Here is a 19,513-nt window from a genome sequence, read left to right as displayed (position 1 = left end):
AAAAATGGAGAGAAAGGATAAGATTTGAAAAGTAGCACTACAGATAAGATTTGTGGAATAAAAGGTGATAGATGAGATTATGTACAAGCAATTAGTCGTGGGACAAAACCTATGCCTACCTGAACAAAACAGAACAAATCACACACTTCTGCGACTACCATATGAATTTAATTCTATTCTTTCTCAGTTAAACTTGATTTATATTGAATCATGCAATAGTTTATACTTAACCCCCACTCAATTTCTTTTATCTTGCTTACGCAGACTCTAAGTGAATTGCACAAAATCCTTATTCATCACATGAAATGATATATGGCCTTCTAAAACAAACCACGTCTTGTGTCAATTCATCTTTAAATCCACTCTGTCATTTTAGCATTGTGATCTTGTGGAAAAAGTTAATACAAAAAAAAAAGTCTGTCAACCCTTCCAGTGTTATATAATATAAAGAATAAGCTATGGATGAAGTAAGAGGTATTCTGACAAACTAGATGTAGTGCTGCACAAACTCCATGCTCTGTTGTGTCCCAAGAGGTGAGCTAAAGAGGTTGGCTCAGTATGGACTATACGGCAGCCAAGTTATACTGTAACCTTAACAACACAGACATACTGAGCTTTACGTCATCTTTACGCTTTAAGCCATAAGATGACAGAATGGACTTGCCTGAAGACTTTTGACATGATGCTACAATACATAGTAGGTCTCCAAGAATGTAACAAGTTACATTAACCTTTAAGAAAATCTGGTGATCAAAGTGCTGTGCTAGATTTAGAGATATTTGACAGTCAATACCTACAATCTCTGCAGGTGATGCTGCTTAGAACCATGCTACAGAATCTAAGCATCAAAAGTAAACAAAACCAATGATATCAAGTAGTTTGTCACTACTCAAAGTGACAGCAACTCAGCTTTTCAATCTTTTGATGCTTCTTACAAAACTCTGACAAGCAAAGATCTCAACAAACATAAGTTTACATTGCATCTGTCCTAGGAATGCTTCTCACAGAGTACTCTACTACTCCCTTACCCCAGATAGCAAAGCATAAACCGCTGTCATTTTAGGCTCTATGATCTAAACCTGTTCTGAAGAGAGCTAAATGACTTGCAAAGAACCTTTCCAATTTTAGCAAGGCCATCATTGCTATCACCATAATTAAGACAGAGCAAACTACACTTTAAGGGGAGGCAGGAATAAAATAAAAATATCTGCATAGTTTGCGCAAACTGGCTGCCTTGTGGCGTTCCTGAATAGGAAACGGAAAGCCCAAAAAGCTACATCTGTTACTACAAGTATGCAAGTTTTGACTCTGTTTATTTATCTTATTTAAATGTTATGAAGTGCTCTATTATAAACAAGCTCACACACCAACTCATCTTATTTATCAGCCTCAACTACCTTTCTTAAAAATGCACAGCAATAAAAAGAGTTGTCTCAGTACATGATAAAAAGAAGTACTGAGTCAGCTGGTTACTATAAAAGAATAAAACAAAAACTACCATTACAAGGGACATTTGTTTCAGAATAACCCAAATCAGGACAGGGAGTCAGACTGCTCAAGTACAAGACTAAAAAAGTATTCTAGATAGGGAAAGTATGAAAAAGTGGGATTGCTTTTTACTGAGACTAAATATGTTTTCAATCCCAAATTCTTTAACTTTTGTGAATTTTTGGCAGAACATAGATGTTTGGCTCTGCTAAGTAAGTGTTATAGAAAAGTCCCTGTGGCACAGATTAGCTAATGACTCCCCAGTCAAACAAGTTTCATTATTTTTGTCCATTGAACCACCAGGTTTTCTGGAAAAATTCCTTTCCTGAGAGTAGAGCCTTGGGAGTTACAATTACTGAGACTGACCACATGTTCAAGTTCCATCAGTTTCTTACCTTCTAAAAAAAAAGTGTCAGTCTATCTTCATAAATCAGACTGAGAATGTTTTTGCACCTGAACACATTTCCAGGATGAATACTAACATCTTGCTATGTTTAAATATGACATAAACAACTCTTTCCCCACATATTCTTCATCTCAGCCTTCCTTTTTGTGCTATTCTTGCTCAAGTGTTCTATAAGTGTCTTCTCCATTTTCCTCCTTAAAAATGCTCTGTTTTTCGAGTGCTTAGTATCTTTTACCACATCCTTTCCCTCCCCACCTCCAGGATGGGGCTGGAAATGCTGACTGAGCCATAATTACATAATGATGACTACAACTGGTGGAAGAAACATCTCATACCAACACACACAGAAGATGTAAGGCTAACTGATTATTAACAGAAGTGGCCAATTGAGAAAATGAAATCTCACACTGTCCTTTCTAACTACACAGCAAAGTTTGTTAAAGAGAAGTTCAATAACAAGCCAAAATATTGTTCCATAGCTATAAATTCCTGTTAAAATGACTCAGTTCACTCAAGTTACTACAGCTTTACAACTTTAAGAGTGACTTCCAACAGTATTACAGGCTATATCAACATTTATGATCACAAAGGAGGACTTCAAATTTAATCTGCATGAAGGTTGTTTTATTCATAAGGACAGTGTGTCTGAAAAGAGTTAGGTTTTTAAACAGTATTTAAAGACTCAAAGCAAAACAATTATATTTCTCATTTTCATGAACTATATTTTCACGTAGATATAGATCTAATTATATTTCTACTATCCACTTGTTTTTATCAACATCAGCAAGATGCTATTTAAAATGAACCCCATGGACTGAACTGTTGTAACAAGTTAGTTTGAGATGAATAACAAAGCAACACAACTCTAAATTGAAGTCCACCACCATGCTAGTATGTTGTCAACAGCATGAATCCACAATGGTCAAAGCACTTCTTAGATTGAGCGCAATCTTATTTACTGGTAGAAAGCAAGGATTCCAGTTTTCAGATCCTTCCATCAGAAGGCCTCTGCAGGAAGATGAATGACACATCAAGAAAGCTGTAAACTACCTCTGCCTTCTTCCACTCCCCATGGCTACTAGTGGCTTAGGACTGATCCTAACTCCACTCACTAGTAAGAGTTCCAAGAGAACTGTCAATTAATCAGCACTGATCAGTCAAACTTAATGCAAGAAATGAAACCAGGTTAGAGTAGTATGAGGTTTGTCTCATACTGCCATCTGGTGAATAAAGCAAGCTACTTCTCTATGAAACTGTTTTCCTGTTCATTCTTCTTCTCACTGCATGTCATCACAAGATTACATTTGATTACATTTCCTCAGCTGGAAAGAAAATGTTGTGAGGGTCTACATAATTAAAGCTGATGAGGTGCATCAGCTAGCACAACCGCCGTGCTGATGGAATGACCACATGCTTGCTACTGCTCTTTCTGCGGAGCCCGTTTACTAATCTAAATCAAGCACAAGATAAGCCAGTATAATTAAACAGACAAATGTAAGTTAACAGTGAAATGGCAATCAACCAATGATGGTAATTAAATATTCTTCAGCATATTCTTTAATTCAGTCGTTTTGCAACAGACAAGCTGAGTAAGCTATTGAAGAGAAAGTTTTTCTTCTTACTTACACCCTTCTCTGTTGCACGAATATCTGTATTTCCACAAAGTGTTCCAAGACCAATTACTTTGCCACCATTTGTTCGTATATCAATTTTATGGCTCTGAAAAAAAAGTTTAAAAATCATATTGTTAGGATAATCATAATTAGAAAACAAGTTATCTTATTTTTCAAGTTGTACCGCAATAACCACCTTGGATCACAAACTTCCATTTTAGTGTGAAGGTTTCTTCTCAAGTGATTGCTAAATGTGCTGGTTATTTCCAGTGGAGTCAAACTCAAAACAAATCACCTTTCTTCGTAACTAGAAACCCAATGGAAAGAATGATGCTGAGGAATCCTTTATTCTCAGTACAGGTGAGTACTTTGTTTTGTTTTTTTTTCTTAACTAGAAAAACATTCACTCAGTATATCTTAAAATAAGCATCAGAGGAAGAAAAAGGGAACTTTGTTTCATTTATACTCCATCCAGAAACTAAGGTATGCCTCTACCCAGTGCTACAGCAGATGGGAAACATGAGCTGGCAGTGACAAATGAACTTGCAAATTGGAGCCTTCCAGTGACCTGGAACCTTTCGTGTCACAGAAGTCTGTAGGATAATCACATATATATGAAAACGCACCACAGAGCTACTTATGCTTGGAGTAGTATGTATAGCCACAAAATTCTATGTATGCACACTAGCGAAAACCGTAGGCCTGCAAGTAGAATCAGATCCTACAGTGTTTTGCTCTAACCAGATGCTAACTCAAATTAGGTATTTTGCATATATCTGCACTGAATCTCAAGGTTTTTATGAAGAAACCAGGTTTCAAGTAAAAAATGCTATAGCCCGTATACCTTCCAGCTGCTGCTGCATACAATTGACGAGAAAAAAAAAGTACAGAAATATAAAAAAACAATTCTCAGAGAAGACAAAAAAGTACCTTAGGTCTTCATTTGTAAGAAGGGAGAAGGGAAAAAAAAAAATCAGATTTAAATACTCCAACTGTATTCATAAATTGCAATGTAAACAAATCTGACTTTAAGAAGTCTACAGATCTCAACAGCAAAGCTCTTTTGCTTAAGTTCACTACCGTGAATGTTGGAATAAATGGAATAAAAAAAAAATCAGCATTTTTTATACTTAATGCTGGATAAGCTTACACACACACATAGTCTTCATTCTCCCATACCACTGCCTCCATTTTCAGATATATTTGTTTCTGTTGAAAAGGGTATTATTCTTGTAAATGGTATTTAATTTAGTACACCATCCATTAAATGTGACAATCAAGCATATCAAGTATTCAAGATGTTTAGATGATTAAACATCTGTCTGGATAAGCCATAATCAACTGCGTTAACTAGGTCTAATTGAATGGCAACAAGATCAAGGACTTAAAAAAAAAATATATATATATGAAATCAAGTTTCCAATATCGAAAACATTAAGTTACTCTTCTTTGACACATTTCTGATGTGTCCTGAAGTTTCATGGGGTTTCTAAGACAGGAAGAATTCTAAACCAGTTACTCTTAATCTTTGTGTTCCCAAGTCTTGCTGTCTTCTCTTCATTTAAGAGGCTTCCCCACAGTAAAACACAACATCCCTGACTTGAGACTACAGTAGTGCTCCAGACCTTGTAAAGGTTGTAAATAACTCAGCTGTTCAGCTAAGCTTCTATGTAAATATAACAGATTATTGTCTTCATATACAGTAAACAGGATAAAGTTAAATTAGATGCTTCAGCCAGATGTCACAGATCCTTTGAGGCAGTTACATTAGGCACATTATCAGAATAATGGTTAAAGAACAAATCCTCCAAGCATGTAACTTGAGGAAAACATGGGAACTCGTAAGATTAGAAGAATTAATGTACAGCAATGACCTACCAGTATGACCACTGATAGTTGAGTAAAATAAAACCACAACATACACGCTTACTTCCTCAATTTTTATTTTTCACTCTATCATTTTTGGGATAGAAAAAGCTTTGATAAGACACAGGTCCCTCAACTTTTTTCCCCCAGAATTATTAGACTATCCCTATCCTTTTAAAAAAACCCACAGTCTTTCAGAGGTAGATAACAATAATATATCAATGTATTAATATTAATATCAATAGAGACACCTAACAGGCAGTGAGATTTGCTGAGAGAGGAAGCAAGTTATAATGATCAACTAGCTTTTTCATTAAGAGGAAATATTCCACTAGCTGAAAGTAAGAAGCACTAATTTGTCATAAGGCTTCTCCTAGCAAGGGAGAGAGATTTGAGGAAGGAGTAAAAGGCTGTCAAGGCCACGACAGATGTTAAAACAGAAAAATTTGTTCAATTCAAGGAAAAGAGGGACAGTGTGCAGGACTTTAACAAATAAGTCTCAGACATGATGTGTGGTGAGGAAGCATGGCAGGTCTTCCACTGATCGTGCAGAGACATCTGGAAATTCTTGTTATCACTGGCACAGTCAAAGAGTTGGAAATAATTGTTGAATATAGAAACAAAATTAAAGGGCCTCCTTGGTCCCACTGTCACTACTAAACTGATGGACTCTTAAGAAGCAGAAGAAAAAATTAAAAAGAAACAGCACTTCTTTCTCGATAAAGAATTTGGGAATAATTTATACTCTAAAGAAGACCTAGAAGTCATAACTGTATTTTGAAATTACTATCAGTTGACCTAGACACTTGGAAGGGAGAGGGTGAAGTGGGTTTTAGCCAATTACAAAACAACAACTAAAAAAAAAATCTCAATGGAACAACCCTCACCAAATCTCACTGGCTGGATAATGCCTACCACACCAAAAGTACCAGTCAAAATGCATAAAACAACCTCATACAGACTGCTCATCTTTCCTGTTCAGTTACTGGCATGCATGATTAAGGAAAAACAGATGTCAAATTTCTGTCTTCTGTAAAGACATCATACAGTCTACCAAAAATCAGCAAGTTTTTCAAATGACAAGTTATACAGACAACTTCTCGCAGCCTGTGGTAAGTTAAGAGAACTGGCAGTCGTGAAGCAGTTTGCTGGTGCTCTTGAATAATCCTCACACGAACAGATTTTTTTGTTTATTTAAAGTCCTTGATCAACAATCTTTTCCTCTCTATTGTAAAGGAAGGGTCTTCTCTTTTGCTAGTCAGTGAGGTTTGGGGACAGCGCGACAGCGAAGGAACATTTCGGTGAACACAGAATAACACGAAGTGAAGCTCTAACGCACCCAGGGGAGGGCAGCATCGCTTCAGTTTGCCCAGTAAAGCACAGTCCCTAAAGGGGACTCGGCTCATGCGCTGCACTACACAATCTCGTCTGTAACATTTTCAGCAGCTATGAAAAAACCCAAGAGGTTAATAATTCTGTTCCTCACTAATAATTCTGCTTCTCTGCTAATACAGAGCATAATTCCTGAATCTAGAAAAACTGAGTTACAGTTGCCTTACTAGAACTACAGTACTTCTCAAAAACAAGATTAGACTAAAAACTGATTGTACAGCTAAAAGATACTGTAATTGAGCAATTGTTTGCTCTTGAACACCTACCTGGTTGGTAATTTTAATTCAAAACCTTCACCACACTACTTCAGAGTCAACAAAACCTAGAGTGGCAACGTATCTTCTCTAGTACTGTATGTTGAAGCCATCACAGCAACCAGAATGACAATCAATCACCACTCGCAACCCAAAAGAATACTTTGGGTAACTATTTTGGTTAAAAAAACACCAAAGCCTTATAATCTACTAAAGCTTTGTTTTAATAAGAGTTTCAGTTGAAATATGCAGTTCTTTCTTGATTCTTTAAATTCTAAATGCATTCTGGAACAAGGCCATTCTTCTCATCTGAGGCTTAAGGGAGTAAAGAAGCTTCCTGTGGCCACCAACATAGTGGACACATTGAGGCACATGCACAGGGAAAGGATCATCTTTTACATTTGCAGTTTTCTCAACATTTTTGTGAATCAAGCAAGGCTCAAAGCTGACAGAGGAAAAAAGCAGCACCAAGGTCCTCTAAACTATAATGAGGCCATGGAGGAGTTGGTCCCAGAAACCCCAAACTGGTGACTTTGCAGCCTTCTTTTCAGTTCTTTAAGGAGTATTGTTTAATTGCTACTCGAAGTCTCAAAGAAAATAGAATTTTAAAATTCGACATTCTTCACATCTCAGATTGTACATGAGAAAAGATGCCGATGAAATTAGTTAGTATTCTTTTCTCAGAATCCTTTCTCTGTGACATCATAAAAAATTCTTGACAACTGTGATGGCATGCTGTGATTACTATCACTATTGCTGGTCAAAACTACCTTGTTTTCTCATATTATGTAGTTTCTCACTTACTGTTGTTTGCTGTTGTTATATAAGAGTCATTTTTAACCAAAGCTTTAGACAGCAGTAACACATATAAGTGCTGTTAACTAAAATCTAACAAAAACCTACCTTTTAAAGAGTAATATGATCAATTACACAGAATTTGGAAGATACAAGTTGTCTTTAGTTCACTGAATATGGAGCAAACCTAGCTTTACTGCATATTAAATTTCCCCTTAAGCTCAGTTTCCTATACATACGCTATAAAATCACCTCTTAACATGGTAAAGAAAAACCTTGAGAGATTTTTCATATCCCAAAAATAGTTCAACTTAGAAATTACCCTATTTGAAAAGCCTTTGTTCTGAATTAATACCAATTCCTGGAGACACAATCCCAAATTTTCAAGTGAATTCCAAATAGCACCTGTGTTAGATACAGGAAAGCTGGAGAGGGACTTTTTACAAGGGTGTGTAGTGACAGGACAAGGGGCAACGGATTTAAACTGAAAGAGGGGAGATTTAGGTTAGATATAAGGAAGAAATTTTTTACAATGAGGGTGGTGAGGTACTGGAACAGGTTGCCCACAGAAGTTGTGGATGCCCCATCCCTGGAAGTGTTTAAGGCCAAGTTGGATGAGGCAACCTGGTATAGTGGAGGATTTCCCTGCCCATGGCAAGGGAATTGGAACTAGATGATCTTTGAGGTCCCTTCCAACCCTAATCATTCTATGATTCTATAAACTTTGATTATTTCTACAAAAGCCTATGTCAACAAACCTGAAATCTTATGATTGAAAAAACAAGGTGATGACCATGATATACACAGTATTTATCAGATATATTTCAGTCAGGTATTTTGGACATGTAATATATAACTTCTGATTGAAAATGAACCTAAAGAGTTTGTCAATAGCATCGATATATCAGAAATATAAAAAGCCTACAGGAAAAAAAAAAAAAAGCAGCATGCTGCAAAGTCCCAACCGAGCAAGCATAACTATTAGCCTACTAGACAGGAAATCCCAGTCTGTCTTTTTTTTCCTCCCTGAGGGGCAGGGAGAGCAGATATCAGGCTCATTGCTGTCACTTTTTCTGCTGTCTTTGGCTATCAAAGGTACCTGGACTTCTGACTCTACATTATTTAGTATTATTGACTTTGTGTTGTAACTGCATGCAATAAATAAAGGTGAGGTGCTACACAAACAGTAACACTCAAATATCTGAGTACTTCTCATCTCCAGAACTGATATTTAAGTTTTTATACTACATTCCACCACACAAGCCCTTTTAAAACACTGATGGAGTGAGGGAGGGTTCTTTGTACCTTTATTGACTGCAAGACACTAGTCCCCTTCTCCGTTTCTATTTTGCAGTTATCACATTCTATTTTCTGAATCTTCACGCAGCCAGTCCCTGATGTTTTGATATCCAAATCTAGAATTAAAAGAGTTTTATTAGCAACAGAATGAGAAGAGTCAGACCTATGTAACGTAGTACTTGATCACTTTATTTAGTGACTACATGTAGTAGGGGGGAAAAAAGCAGCTGCTTTGTTAGTAAAGAACCTTCTTGCAAAGTTTGGCCATGTACTTTCAACTGCATGACTAGTCACTATCGACAATTGAAACCGAAACTTTTGTAAGCCCATGTATGGCCATCCAGCTTCTAGAGAGAACATTAAGAGGAAGCAGAGTGACTGTAGCCTCTGGCAAGGAATCAGCAGGGTGTGGTCCTTTAGTGACGTTTTATCCTTTTTTTTTTTTTAACCCACTCCCAAACATCCCCGTCTCATAGCCACCCTAGTCACCAATTCTGTTAGCAATTGTACCAAGACATTTGGGAACCCTGACATGGGTTTTGGGGTTGGCAGGTTGGTTGAGGCCACATGTAGAGTAATGAGATTCAACAGCATAAATACATAGGTCTTGCTTAGCCCTGTGCTGCTTCAATTAGCCAGTAACATAACACAAATACAGGGATAGAAGAGTTTGGATGCGTCACTCTTCCCTAGCCACCCAGGAGGCCTGACTTACCCCCCCTGACCCGGCATGAAGAAGCATGTTTGCCTCTAGTCTGAATCACCTCACCTTATTACTGTTGGTAGGCTCCCGCAAAGAAGAGTCCCTAGGTCTTTGTCCCTAACTCTGTTATCAAGGGACAAATTTATGGGCTCATAGTGCTTCATGCAAGAGCAGCAAAACCATTTTTCAGCCACTTGAGCTCACCCCTGAGTTTAAGGAACCGGTAAGAAGTTTGAGAATGTGCAGTTTGGAGATTCAGACTATATTAATGATTATTTATATTAATGACCACCATAATGACTGGCAAAACATAAAGGCAGGAGAAGAAAAAAGTGGTTTTGTTCTTCTAAGGTTAAAAAGGTGGAAAAAAAGAAAAAGTGAACGGGAGTTAGAAGTGTTTGCTGCAAGAGACATAACTGAAGGACTAAGAGACAGTGAGCCTATTACTCTCTCAAGAAAATGAGATTATCTGGGAAAGAAACTTTCATTTAAACACCTGTGAAAGCTTTTCTTTCACTTCTACTATCTGCTGAGGTGATCAGAAATACACGAAGAAGAATCAGAGTACGTATAACAAGCTCTGCCCCGGTGAGATTCCCCGGGCCAGACCTGTGACACAGCAGAGGCTGAAGATCAATACTGTCATGCTGCTGCACAGGACAGATGCTGGAACCATGGCAACAGCAGCTTGCAGACCATGAAGACAAGAGACTGAGAGCTCCAATTAACAACGAAGGGAAGTCTTAGCCTTGCCACCTGACAAAGCAGGAGAATCCAAGAAGCAGAGCTAAAACGTGTTACATCTTTGCTTCACGAATGCTACTTTATTGCCACACTAAGCTAAGAGGTTAAATTTAGTGCAGGATGCAGACTGTGTTCAAAGGTAACAATTCCTTAAGAAAGAGGGCTAGAAGAAGTGGACTAGATAAGCAGGTTTTTCAGAAAGCTGTTTTATTTGCAGGTATTATTTGCTTAGCCTTTTCACAGAAGACTTCCAAGAAAGAGATACTGTAACCAAGACTTAAATCAAACTATAAGTTTCTTAAATCTAAGTAAACTCTAAGATAGGCTTTAAGGCATGTAAAAGCACAAAACCTGGCAAACTGAACTGGTGACTATCACCAGAGGCTTGAGAGCCAGCATCACGAGGTTTTATGTTGTTAAAGCCTAGAAAGTTTCACCAGACTAAAAATATCTAAGTGGCATCTGAGCCATTTCAGTTTGATCGATGCTGATCTACGGGTTCTGAAATCAAGGCAACTTTTCCACAAGGTTTTACTTCTCAGAGAGCAGTTGGGTTGTTTAAACACAGTTCCCAGAGAGACACAAATAGAGACGCTCTCCGAACATTTGAGCTTGAAACAGTATGTCCTTGCATAGCACAAACCTGGAGAGATCAAAATCAAAGCAATATTATTTTTGAAATACAAGCTATCTTACTCAAAACTGCTCAAACCACTCACTGAAAAACTGTGCAGTCCTTGGGAGGATCTACCTCCAAGACTTCTTCTATTTTGCTTTCTGAGAAGAGAGAGGTCCAAAAGCCAGTTTGCTTGTGCCAATCTTTGAGTTCAATCAGATTGATACCCTCTTGGCTCTGTCAAAAGGGGTGATGAAAAGGCTTAAGAGCCGTCAGTTTAGCCATGATATCAACTTAATAAGACTTTTACAAGAGTAAGGTTAATAAAAACTTCTGATCCTGCAGGGCATACTATGGCCATCATTTGAAAGGTAGTAGTGTAATCCTTGCTCTGTCAAAGCTGAGTGCCAGAAGAGGACACAGAAATCTGGGGAATCATGAGCACGCTGTTAAGAAACATCAGAGATTCCTGGAAACATACTTCGTGCCTTGATCCTCTGCAGTCACAGCGCTTTGCTACTTTTGATATAGCAAAAATTAGTGGACAAAGAATGGAGCCCCTCTGTCTCACAAACAGGCTTCCTGAAGCAAGGGTAGATGACTCCACGAAGGGGCAGGCTAAAAGCTAGATAATATTGCTAACAAAATTTCAACAAGCAAGGAGGAACCAAATACAATCTGTTTTGGTGCCAAAGCTCCAAAAGTAGCTAGTTTGATTCTTCCTCAGAGATGAGAGCTGAAGCCAACTTGAGCCACACAAACCTCAAAGAATGCATGAAAATCTTTGAGATGCAAAAGGACTTGTATTGGAAATAAAGGTACCTAGGGAGAAAAAGAACTTTGGTATCAGAACGTAGGCAGCGGTACCCCAGAAATACTACCTTAAGCTATAATACTGGAAATAGACTAGAAAATGACTTATTTTAAAGCGACTCAGTAGCCCTGGACTACTATTAGAAGTACTTAATGATGATCCACTTCTCTGCTCATAGAGGAAGCTTATCAGTAAGTGAGCATGCATGTAAAAATAATTCAGTCCAGGAAAAACTATTTACTGAGGGCATCAGATTATAGCATTTGCTACTTTGAAGCTATAAGCCTGCCATACTTGGGAGTAGACAGTGATGATTCCAACTCATTAATATGCTAAGACTTCAGAAAAACACATTGTTAAAAACATTCACATTTGCTTTCCACTAATGTTTGTGAAAAACAAAAACCAGAAACAAGCAGTCCCAGGAGCTTAGGTTCTCCCCTCATATAAGCAGGCAGAAAAATTGCTTAAGTGATTCCATAAAATTACGATTTTGGTAATTCACAGAAACATTGAAGACCCATATATTCATTCAGTTTGCTTAGTTAGTTCCACAAGAATCTACAGTATTTGGCCAAAAAGCTAAGTGATCTCATGGACTTAATTAAGACTAATGTGGTAGAGTTAAGTTTTCCCAAGGAGAGAACCGATAATAAAAAAGAAACAAATAAAAAAATATCAAAACACCCATACTGGCTTACAAGTGGGCCTAGACCAGGAGTGCTTGATCCTGTGCCAAAGGGGACAGGCTTTGATACTATACTCCATGAAGCTTGGACACCACTTCAACACTCGTGGTTCTCCTCCTTGACTTTGGCATAGAAGACACTGTTCTCTTCACCAGAGTATACTATGGAAAAAGCATTGGAATAGTTTGGCAATGGAGGTCGTGTAGTCTTCATTCTTGGATGTTTCCAAAACGAGACTGGATAAAGCCCTGAGAATCCTCCTTGGATTTGACCTTGCTTTGAGCAGAAGGATGAACTAGAAACCTTTGAGGTCTCATCCAACCGAAATTATCCTATGATTCTAATATAATATGTACATACTAAAGCAAAGCCTAAGAACCCCACTGCCTCCCTGGAAGGCAGGTTTTGGAGTTGCAGCAATCCCAGGTCTCACTGCAGAGCAATGGCAGTGGCAGTTCCACCTGGTATAACTTTGGGGTAAACTCTGCCTTTTTCTGACTAGAAAACATGGGAACATCCATGTAGAGGTGCGTGCAGTGAACTTGGACAGGCAGCTACCAATGCAGAGGAGGAAGATAGATTTGGGAGTTTGCCACCTGGCCCCTTTACACACCATGGAGGTACATGCAGGAGACCCTGAGCAAGAACATTTGCTGGGGACCTCCTGATTTCTCTTTTAGGGCATTTCACCAGAGAAGGACTGGCAGTGGTTTTAGGGAAGCCTTGCCCGTGGAGGTGTACCGAAACCACTGGGGCTTTACATCTCTCCTCCAGCCACCTCCTCCCTCCTGTCCAGGTGTTCCCTGTTGCTCCACGCTGGAGGCAGCAGCGTGGGCCAGTGCACAGACTGGCACAGGTGCTGGGTGTGCCCTGGGGTGACAGTGGGGCGAGGAGATCCATGTGGGACCCGCACTGTTACTACCACCGGGTCCTGAGAAAACTGGGTGGCTCTCCCTGCTCTCCATGGCCACAGGGAGAGCCATAGCCACAGTTTTGTGTGGCACCTCACTGCAGGACATGTCTTTAGCTCATGCTAGGCAGCTGAGTGGCACCAAAATTAGCAGGCAAAGCTAGAAAGGAGCAATAACTGGAATATCAGAGTTGAAAGTGCCAGACTGGATCTGTCTGCTGAAGAAAACCATGTGCTGATAGAAACAGTGCAGCAAACAACAGATCATTTGAGGCAAAGCCATCCAGCCGCCATATCCCACAGATCTGGATGTACTTCAGCTGTGTTACTCCACAACCAAGCCTGACTTGTGGCAGAGTTGTTTTTGCTGTGCCGACCTGGTGCCGATCAATGGTTCCCAGACTCATGCTGGTGGCTGTGTAGGGCATCACTCCCAGCTTTGTCACCTTTGCCATTTCAGGTGTCCTTCAGCCCCGTCTGTGTTTGCAGGGCACAGAAAGGTTGTTTCCAACTTGGAGGCTCATGAAATTCGTCATGCAGGAAGTATGCTCAAACCTTTTAGATGCAGCACAACTGCTGGACTGTAGCCACCAAGTAACTTCTATTTGGGCTTGGGGAGAGCTGCACAGATCCTCCAAATGTATCTAGAAGAGGAATGAAGTTTACATTCCCATCGAAGACTTACACAAACTTATAGGTATGCAAATATGTATTTGTCAATCCAAAAATCATAGTGACCCTTCAGATGGGCCTACAAGAAAGCTGGAGAGGGACTTTTTGCAAGGGCATGTAGTGATAGCACAAGAGGCAATGGCTTTAAACTGAAAGAGAGGAGATTTTGATTAGAGCTAAGGAAGAAATTTTTTACAGTGAGGTGGTGAAACACTGGAACAGGCTGCCCAGAGAAGTTGTGGATGCCCCGTTCCTAGAAGAGTTCAAGGCCAGGTCGGATGAGGCTTTGAGCAACCTGATCTAGGGGAAAGTGTCCCTGCCCATGGCAGGAGGGTTGGAACTAGATGATTTTTAAAGTCCCTTCCAACCTAAACCATTCTGTGATTCTATGACAGTATATCACTGGGAACCACATGGTCAGATGGGACAGATGATTCTCAAATTCCAGTTATGCAAGACCTCAGTTGGGTTTACTTCTACGTACTCACTCAACGCACAGTAACCAGAAATCAAAGAGCTGGTTTCAAGTTTAATTAGCACATGCAGTTCAACATGTCAAGACACAGGGCTCTCTTTATGTGCTGAACAGACTCCGAACCTACAGTCGTGTGCCTATACTGTCCCTAGGATAAATAGCTAACATATACATGTGACCCAAAGGAAAATAAATAAGCTAGATTAAAGAGAAACTCAGTGACATCTACCATGTATGAAAATTAAATGTCTCAGAAAGGATTATCAGATCGTGTATGATATTGAAAGACTATACACAGCACAAAACTAGACACTAAGACAGAAATAAAGGTTCCCTTAGTACTTGCCCTACTGGGCTGCTTGCAAGTTGCCTTTGGTTTGAAACACATCCTTAAGCTCATTGTCTAGCATCTTCTGCATGTGCTCTTCAGGATCTAAGGAGTTTTAGCTAGCTTAAAGCTTCATGGATAAGCTCCAACCTAAATTGCAAAAGCTGTTATGAAATGCTGCAACTTCCAAAACCAAGAAAGAAGCTAGAATACTGTAAAGACATTCACATCACCTTCTCAACTTCTTACAGTTATGTGACAGTTAAGTTAACATCCTCCTCATGCGTTCAAGGAAGGCCAGAGAAAAGTCAAAAGTGCATGCAAAGCAACAACAGTTTCTTTCTGGTTTGAGATGTGTTTTCACAAGGGATAAGATCTTTTGCTTACGCTATGATATTTAATGGATAATTCTTTCCTAAATAAAGAACAGGAATAACCCAAGCACATACTACTCAGAGAACCCCAAAACCAAACCAGAGCTGAAATGACACTTCAAGTAGAACCTCTCTAGTAAGTAGGAATTCTATGTCACCAAGTACAAAAAAAAAATTTATGTTTTAGGAACTATCTGGGTATGCCTGGATAACAGTATGAACAGAGAACACTAACATGATGCTAATTATGGGGTGACAAACAGCAACTAGTGGAAGGGGATTAGAATTCACAGACTGTCCAGGGAACCTGAGTTGCATGAACTTACCACAAACTCAACTGGAATATCTTAGAAATCTACGAAATAATAAAGCCTATTTCAAGAAAGAAGACTGTAAGACAGTCTGCAGGGTTGGTTGACATTCAGAATATAATAAGAATCTCAAAGACAGGACAAAAGCTAAACTGTTTTGTTTTTTTTTTTCCATTGACCAGGATTCATTATTGAGACCTTTAGGAAGGTTCCTCACATTGAAACTCTTTATGAAATTCTCCAGATATTAATACAATGAATTCTATCTCCTCAAGAGTAACCAAGTGTGGAATAACACATAATAGTCACTCAGAGATCCTGGAAAAAGTGAAATATTAAATCACTAACAGCTACAGTAACCAGACACATCTGGTACCAGAGAAGTGAAGGGTAATAAATGGAACAGCGGGTTTCAGGTTGATTGTCTTTAATCCTGTGATGGACTGTGAACGTACTACAGACAAGACAAGGTAATCCTTGCACTTGCCAAGAAGGGGTTAAAAAAAACAACCAAAAGCTGCAAGAATGTAATTGACAATTCTTGGGGAAGAGTCAAAACTAGTAAAGTTTCTTGGAAAAGACAGTCCTGCTATAAGTTCAGTGAAAGAGTCAATGAATATACAGGTAACAGTTGATCTGTTTAAGAGAATGAACCAGATGTCTTTGACAATATCCTTAGTCCTGTATTGTCTTTTGGCTATAAACCATGCATCATCTTCAACACTACACAAATTTGGAAATCAGCACAAATACCAAAGTTGAAAAGTTTAATCAATGAGACTGAATTATTCAGATTAGTTAAAAACTCACTGACAAATTGCAGAAAGATCTTGAAATACACATACACAAATGATAAAATAGCAGAAAGTTGAATGGACGGTATGCCTTGTGGGACTTTTTGCCAAGAGGTATGGAATTTTCCAGGAAGCTCTCACCCTGAAACCGTTTACACATGTAAGCAGACACTTGAAAGAGAGACTCACTGAGGGGGGTATCAGGCTCAGAAAAATCCCCCAAGCTGAAAACAGTTGACAGCTTAATGAAATATCATGTATATTGTGTGTATATATATATAAAATATATCATAAAATATATATTATATATACACTATATATTATATATAATATATTATTATAATATATTATATATAAATTATATATATTCACCTAAACGAAATATCATTTATATTTGTCCTGTTCTTACTGTTCCCTGAGCATCTCTTCATGACTACTGCTGGAGACAGGACAGTGGGCTAGGGATGAGTAAGACTAGAAAATGAAAGAGAAAGCTGCTATGGATTTATCCATAGCACTTCTCCATTTTGAATGATATACAGTTCAGGTCTTCCAAATGGAAACAAGAAAAAAAAAAGACATAGCAGAATTCAAGAAATAGGAAAAAATGTAAGGGAGGATAAAAGGTGCAGAATGTTTTTGCTGTAAGGGTTTGGAAAAGTGGTAACCAAGAGAACATAACCCCCTGCTCTACAAAAGTCATAGATGACATGTATGAAGCATAAGTAGAATGAGATCACCATTTCTTATAGCACAACTGCAGCAGAGCATGAAATGAAATAAAGCAGCAGCCTTTAAAACAGTCACTTAAAGCCAACCAAAGGACCGGGTTTTTTGCAGACTGAAAAGTTTTTTCAGCATGGTAAAACTTATTCCGCACTGTACAAATCCACAGGAAAAAAGCCTCATTAATGACTAAACATAAATCTCTCTGGGTCAAGTACTCCCTAAACCTCAGATCACTGAAGGGAATTATCCCAGCAAGCTTGACTCTTTCCTTCCCTAAACCTGAAGTCACTGTCAGTATTTCAGTCCAACACAGATGTTTATTGGTTTCAGCCACTACAGCTGCTCTCCCAAGTGGTTTGTAGGTTCTGTACCAGGAACTCTGCACAGATTTTTGCCTTGTGCCCAAAAAGAAAATGCAAGACTCATACTAGATAAGGTAGCCCTTCTTGGCATTTCACCAAGTTACCTTCCAGACTTTTTTGATCCTTGCGGATGGCCACTCAGCGTAACAACCACTAATGGAGCTGGCAGGTCCAACAATCCCACCGGGACCAACTGTCGAACTGCAGGTGTCCATAGCACATACTGAGGACTGTTGTCTCCCAGCTGAGCTGCAGTTACTCCTTCTCTGGAACCCAGCTGTCAGAGCGAAAATAAAAGTGTGCACTGCAACTGCCACTTAATAGCATAAGAACCAGCATCTACTATTGCTGACAAAAAGGTCAACAAATTATGTATCCGAACGCCTAAGTCAGGAAACACAGAAAGAAACGGGATGCTTTGAACCTCCTTAATTCGAGGGGGCATGATGCCATTTCCGAACATCCGCTGCCAACGGCGCTCCCCGCCGACGCAGCAGCCGCGCCAGACAGCGCAGCCCCGTCTCCCCCCGGGCTCGGCGTGCCGGGAAGCCGGAAGGAGAGGGCTGGCAGCCGGGCGCGACGCCGCCCCTGCCGCCGGGGGCGCGGGGGACCCCCACCTCCGCCCCCGCTTCACCCACCGAACTTCACGGGTGTCCGGACGTCCACGGCGGCCTTGCTGTCCACGCCGTCCGCGACGATCGCCACCTGCTCCAGCGCCTCGTCGTACTCCACCCGGACGCGGTCCTGCTGCCGGCCGCGGGGCGGGGGGCTGCCGCCGGCGCCGCTGACGGCCACCAGCAGGCGGTCCGCGCCCGGGTAGCGCCGGGGGTCCAGCGGGCGCACGCTCACCTGGCAGGGCAGCCGCACCCGCAGCCGGCCCCGCGGGCTCACCGCCAGCGCCCACTCCCGAAGGGGCTTACGGCCGCCGGCCTCGGCGGAGTCGCTGCAGCCGCGGCGGGGGACGGGCGGCGCCCACCACTCGCCCGCCGCCCGTACCGCCAGAGGCGCCCAGCGCGGCGGCAGCGCTCTCATGTCGCCCGGTGGCGGACGACGCGGCAGGAGGCGCCTGAGGCGGGACGGGACGGGGAGCCCCGCACGCGGCGGGCGGCCCTTACTCCCGCTCGGTCACGTGACGCGGCTGCACGCGGAGAACGGCACCGGGGCAGCTGGTAAACAGGCGGCGGCCGCTGGCGCGCGCCCCGGCGACAGGCGCCGGCCCCGCCCGCTCGCCGAGCAGGAAGGAACCGCGGGCGCCCGCCAACCAGAGGCCGCAGCCGTACCCACCGGCCTATCAGCGATGGGGGAAGGCGGAGCGTTTCCGTGGTCTTTTTCTATTGGGCAGCGGGGCGCGATGCTGAAGCCAATCAGAAGCCAGAGTGAGGGACGAGGCCCGTTGGGGCGGGGCAAAGGCGGCGGGCCGGCGTCGCCATAGGAACGGGGGACGCCGCTCGGCGGGGCGGGCCGGGCGCCGGGGCTGCGGGGCCTGCGGGGACTTGCGGTGGCAGGGCCGGGGGCGGGGGAGGCAAAACCGCGGCTCCAACCTAGAGGCGGGAAGCGAGTCCTGCGGCGCCGGGCCTCGAGGCCGCCTCAGGCCTGTTTGAGGAGTTCCCAGCCGGTGTTCCTGAGTGCTGGAAGTCTTCCTGCCGCTCCGTGGGGATCAGGGTGGTGCCATCTGGTGCGTGAGGAATCGAGGTACCTCAGGGCGTGGGGGCCTTTTCCTTGGTCCCCTGGGGCTGATGTTGGTGCAGCCAGGCCTGAGTCTGCCATGGAAGAGCTGTGCTGGCTGGCTGTCAGCCCGCTCAGCTCTCTGATGCAGCAGCCTCTGCAGCCGCAGGATTTAACACCTGCAAGGAGGAGGCAGGGAAAAAGAGAGGAATGG

General features: G+C 41.5%; 1 protein-coding gene across 1 annotated transcript in view; it reads right to left on the bottom strand.

The window, feature by feature from the left end:
* FAM185A (family with sequence similarity 185 member A) overlaps positions 1 to 18,666 on the bottom strand; it is a 48,406-nt gene extending 29,740 nt beyond the window's left edge. The window contains exons 1-3 of the mRNA XM_086610117.1: positions 18,273 to 18,666; positions 9,120 to 9,229; positions 3,521 to 3,613 (exon numbers count right to left, since the gene is read on the bottom strand). Of these exons, the coding sequence (XP_086466243.1) occupies positions 3,521 to 3,613; positions 9,120 to 9,229; positions 18,273 to 18,666 (597 nt within the window). The remainder of the gene's footprint in view (positions 1 to 3,520; positions 3,614 to 9,119; positions 9,230 to 18,272) is intronic.
* Positions 18,667 to 19,513: the final 847 nt, after the last annotated feature.

The sequence above is a fragment of the Tauraco erythrolophus genome, chromosome 4 (assembly GCF_009769465.1).
Source record: "Tauraco erythrolophus isolate bTauEry1 chromosome 4, bTauEry1.pri, whole genome shotgun sequence".
Classification (NCBI taxonomy): domain Eukaryota; kingdom Metazoa; phylum Chordata; class Aves; order Musophagiformes; family Musophagidae; genus Tauraco; species Tauraco erythrolophus.
Note: the sequence above shows the minus strand (reverse complement) of the source record. Positions and strands in the feature narration are given on the sequence as shown.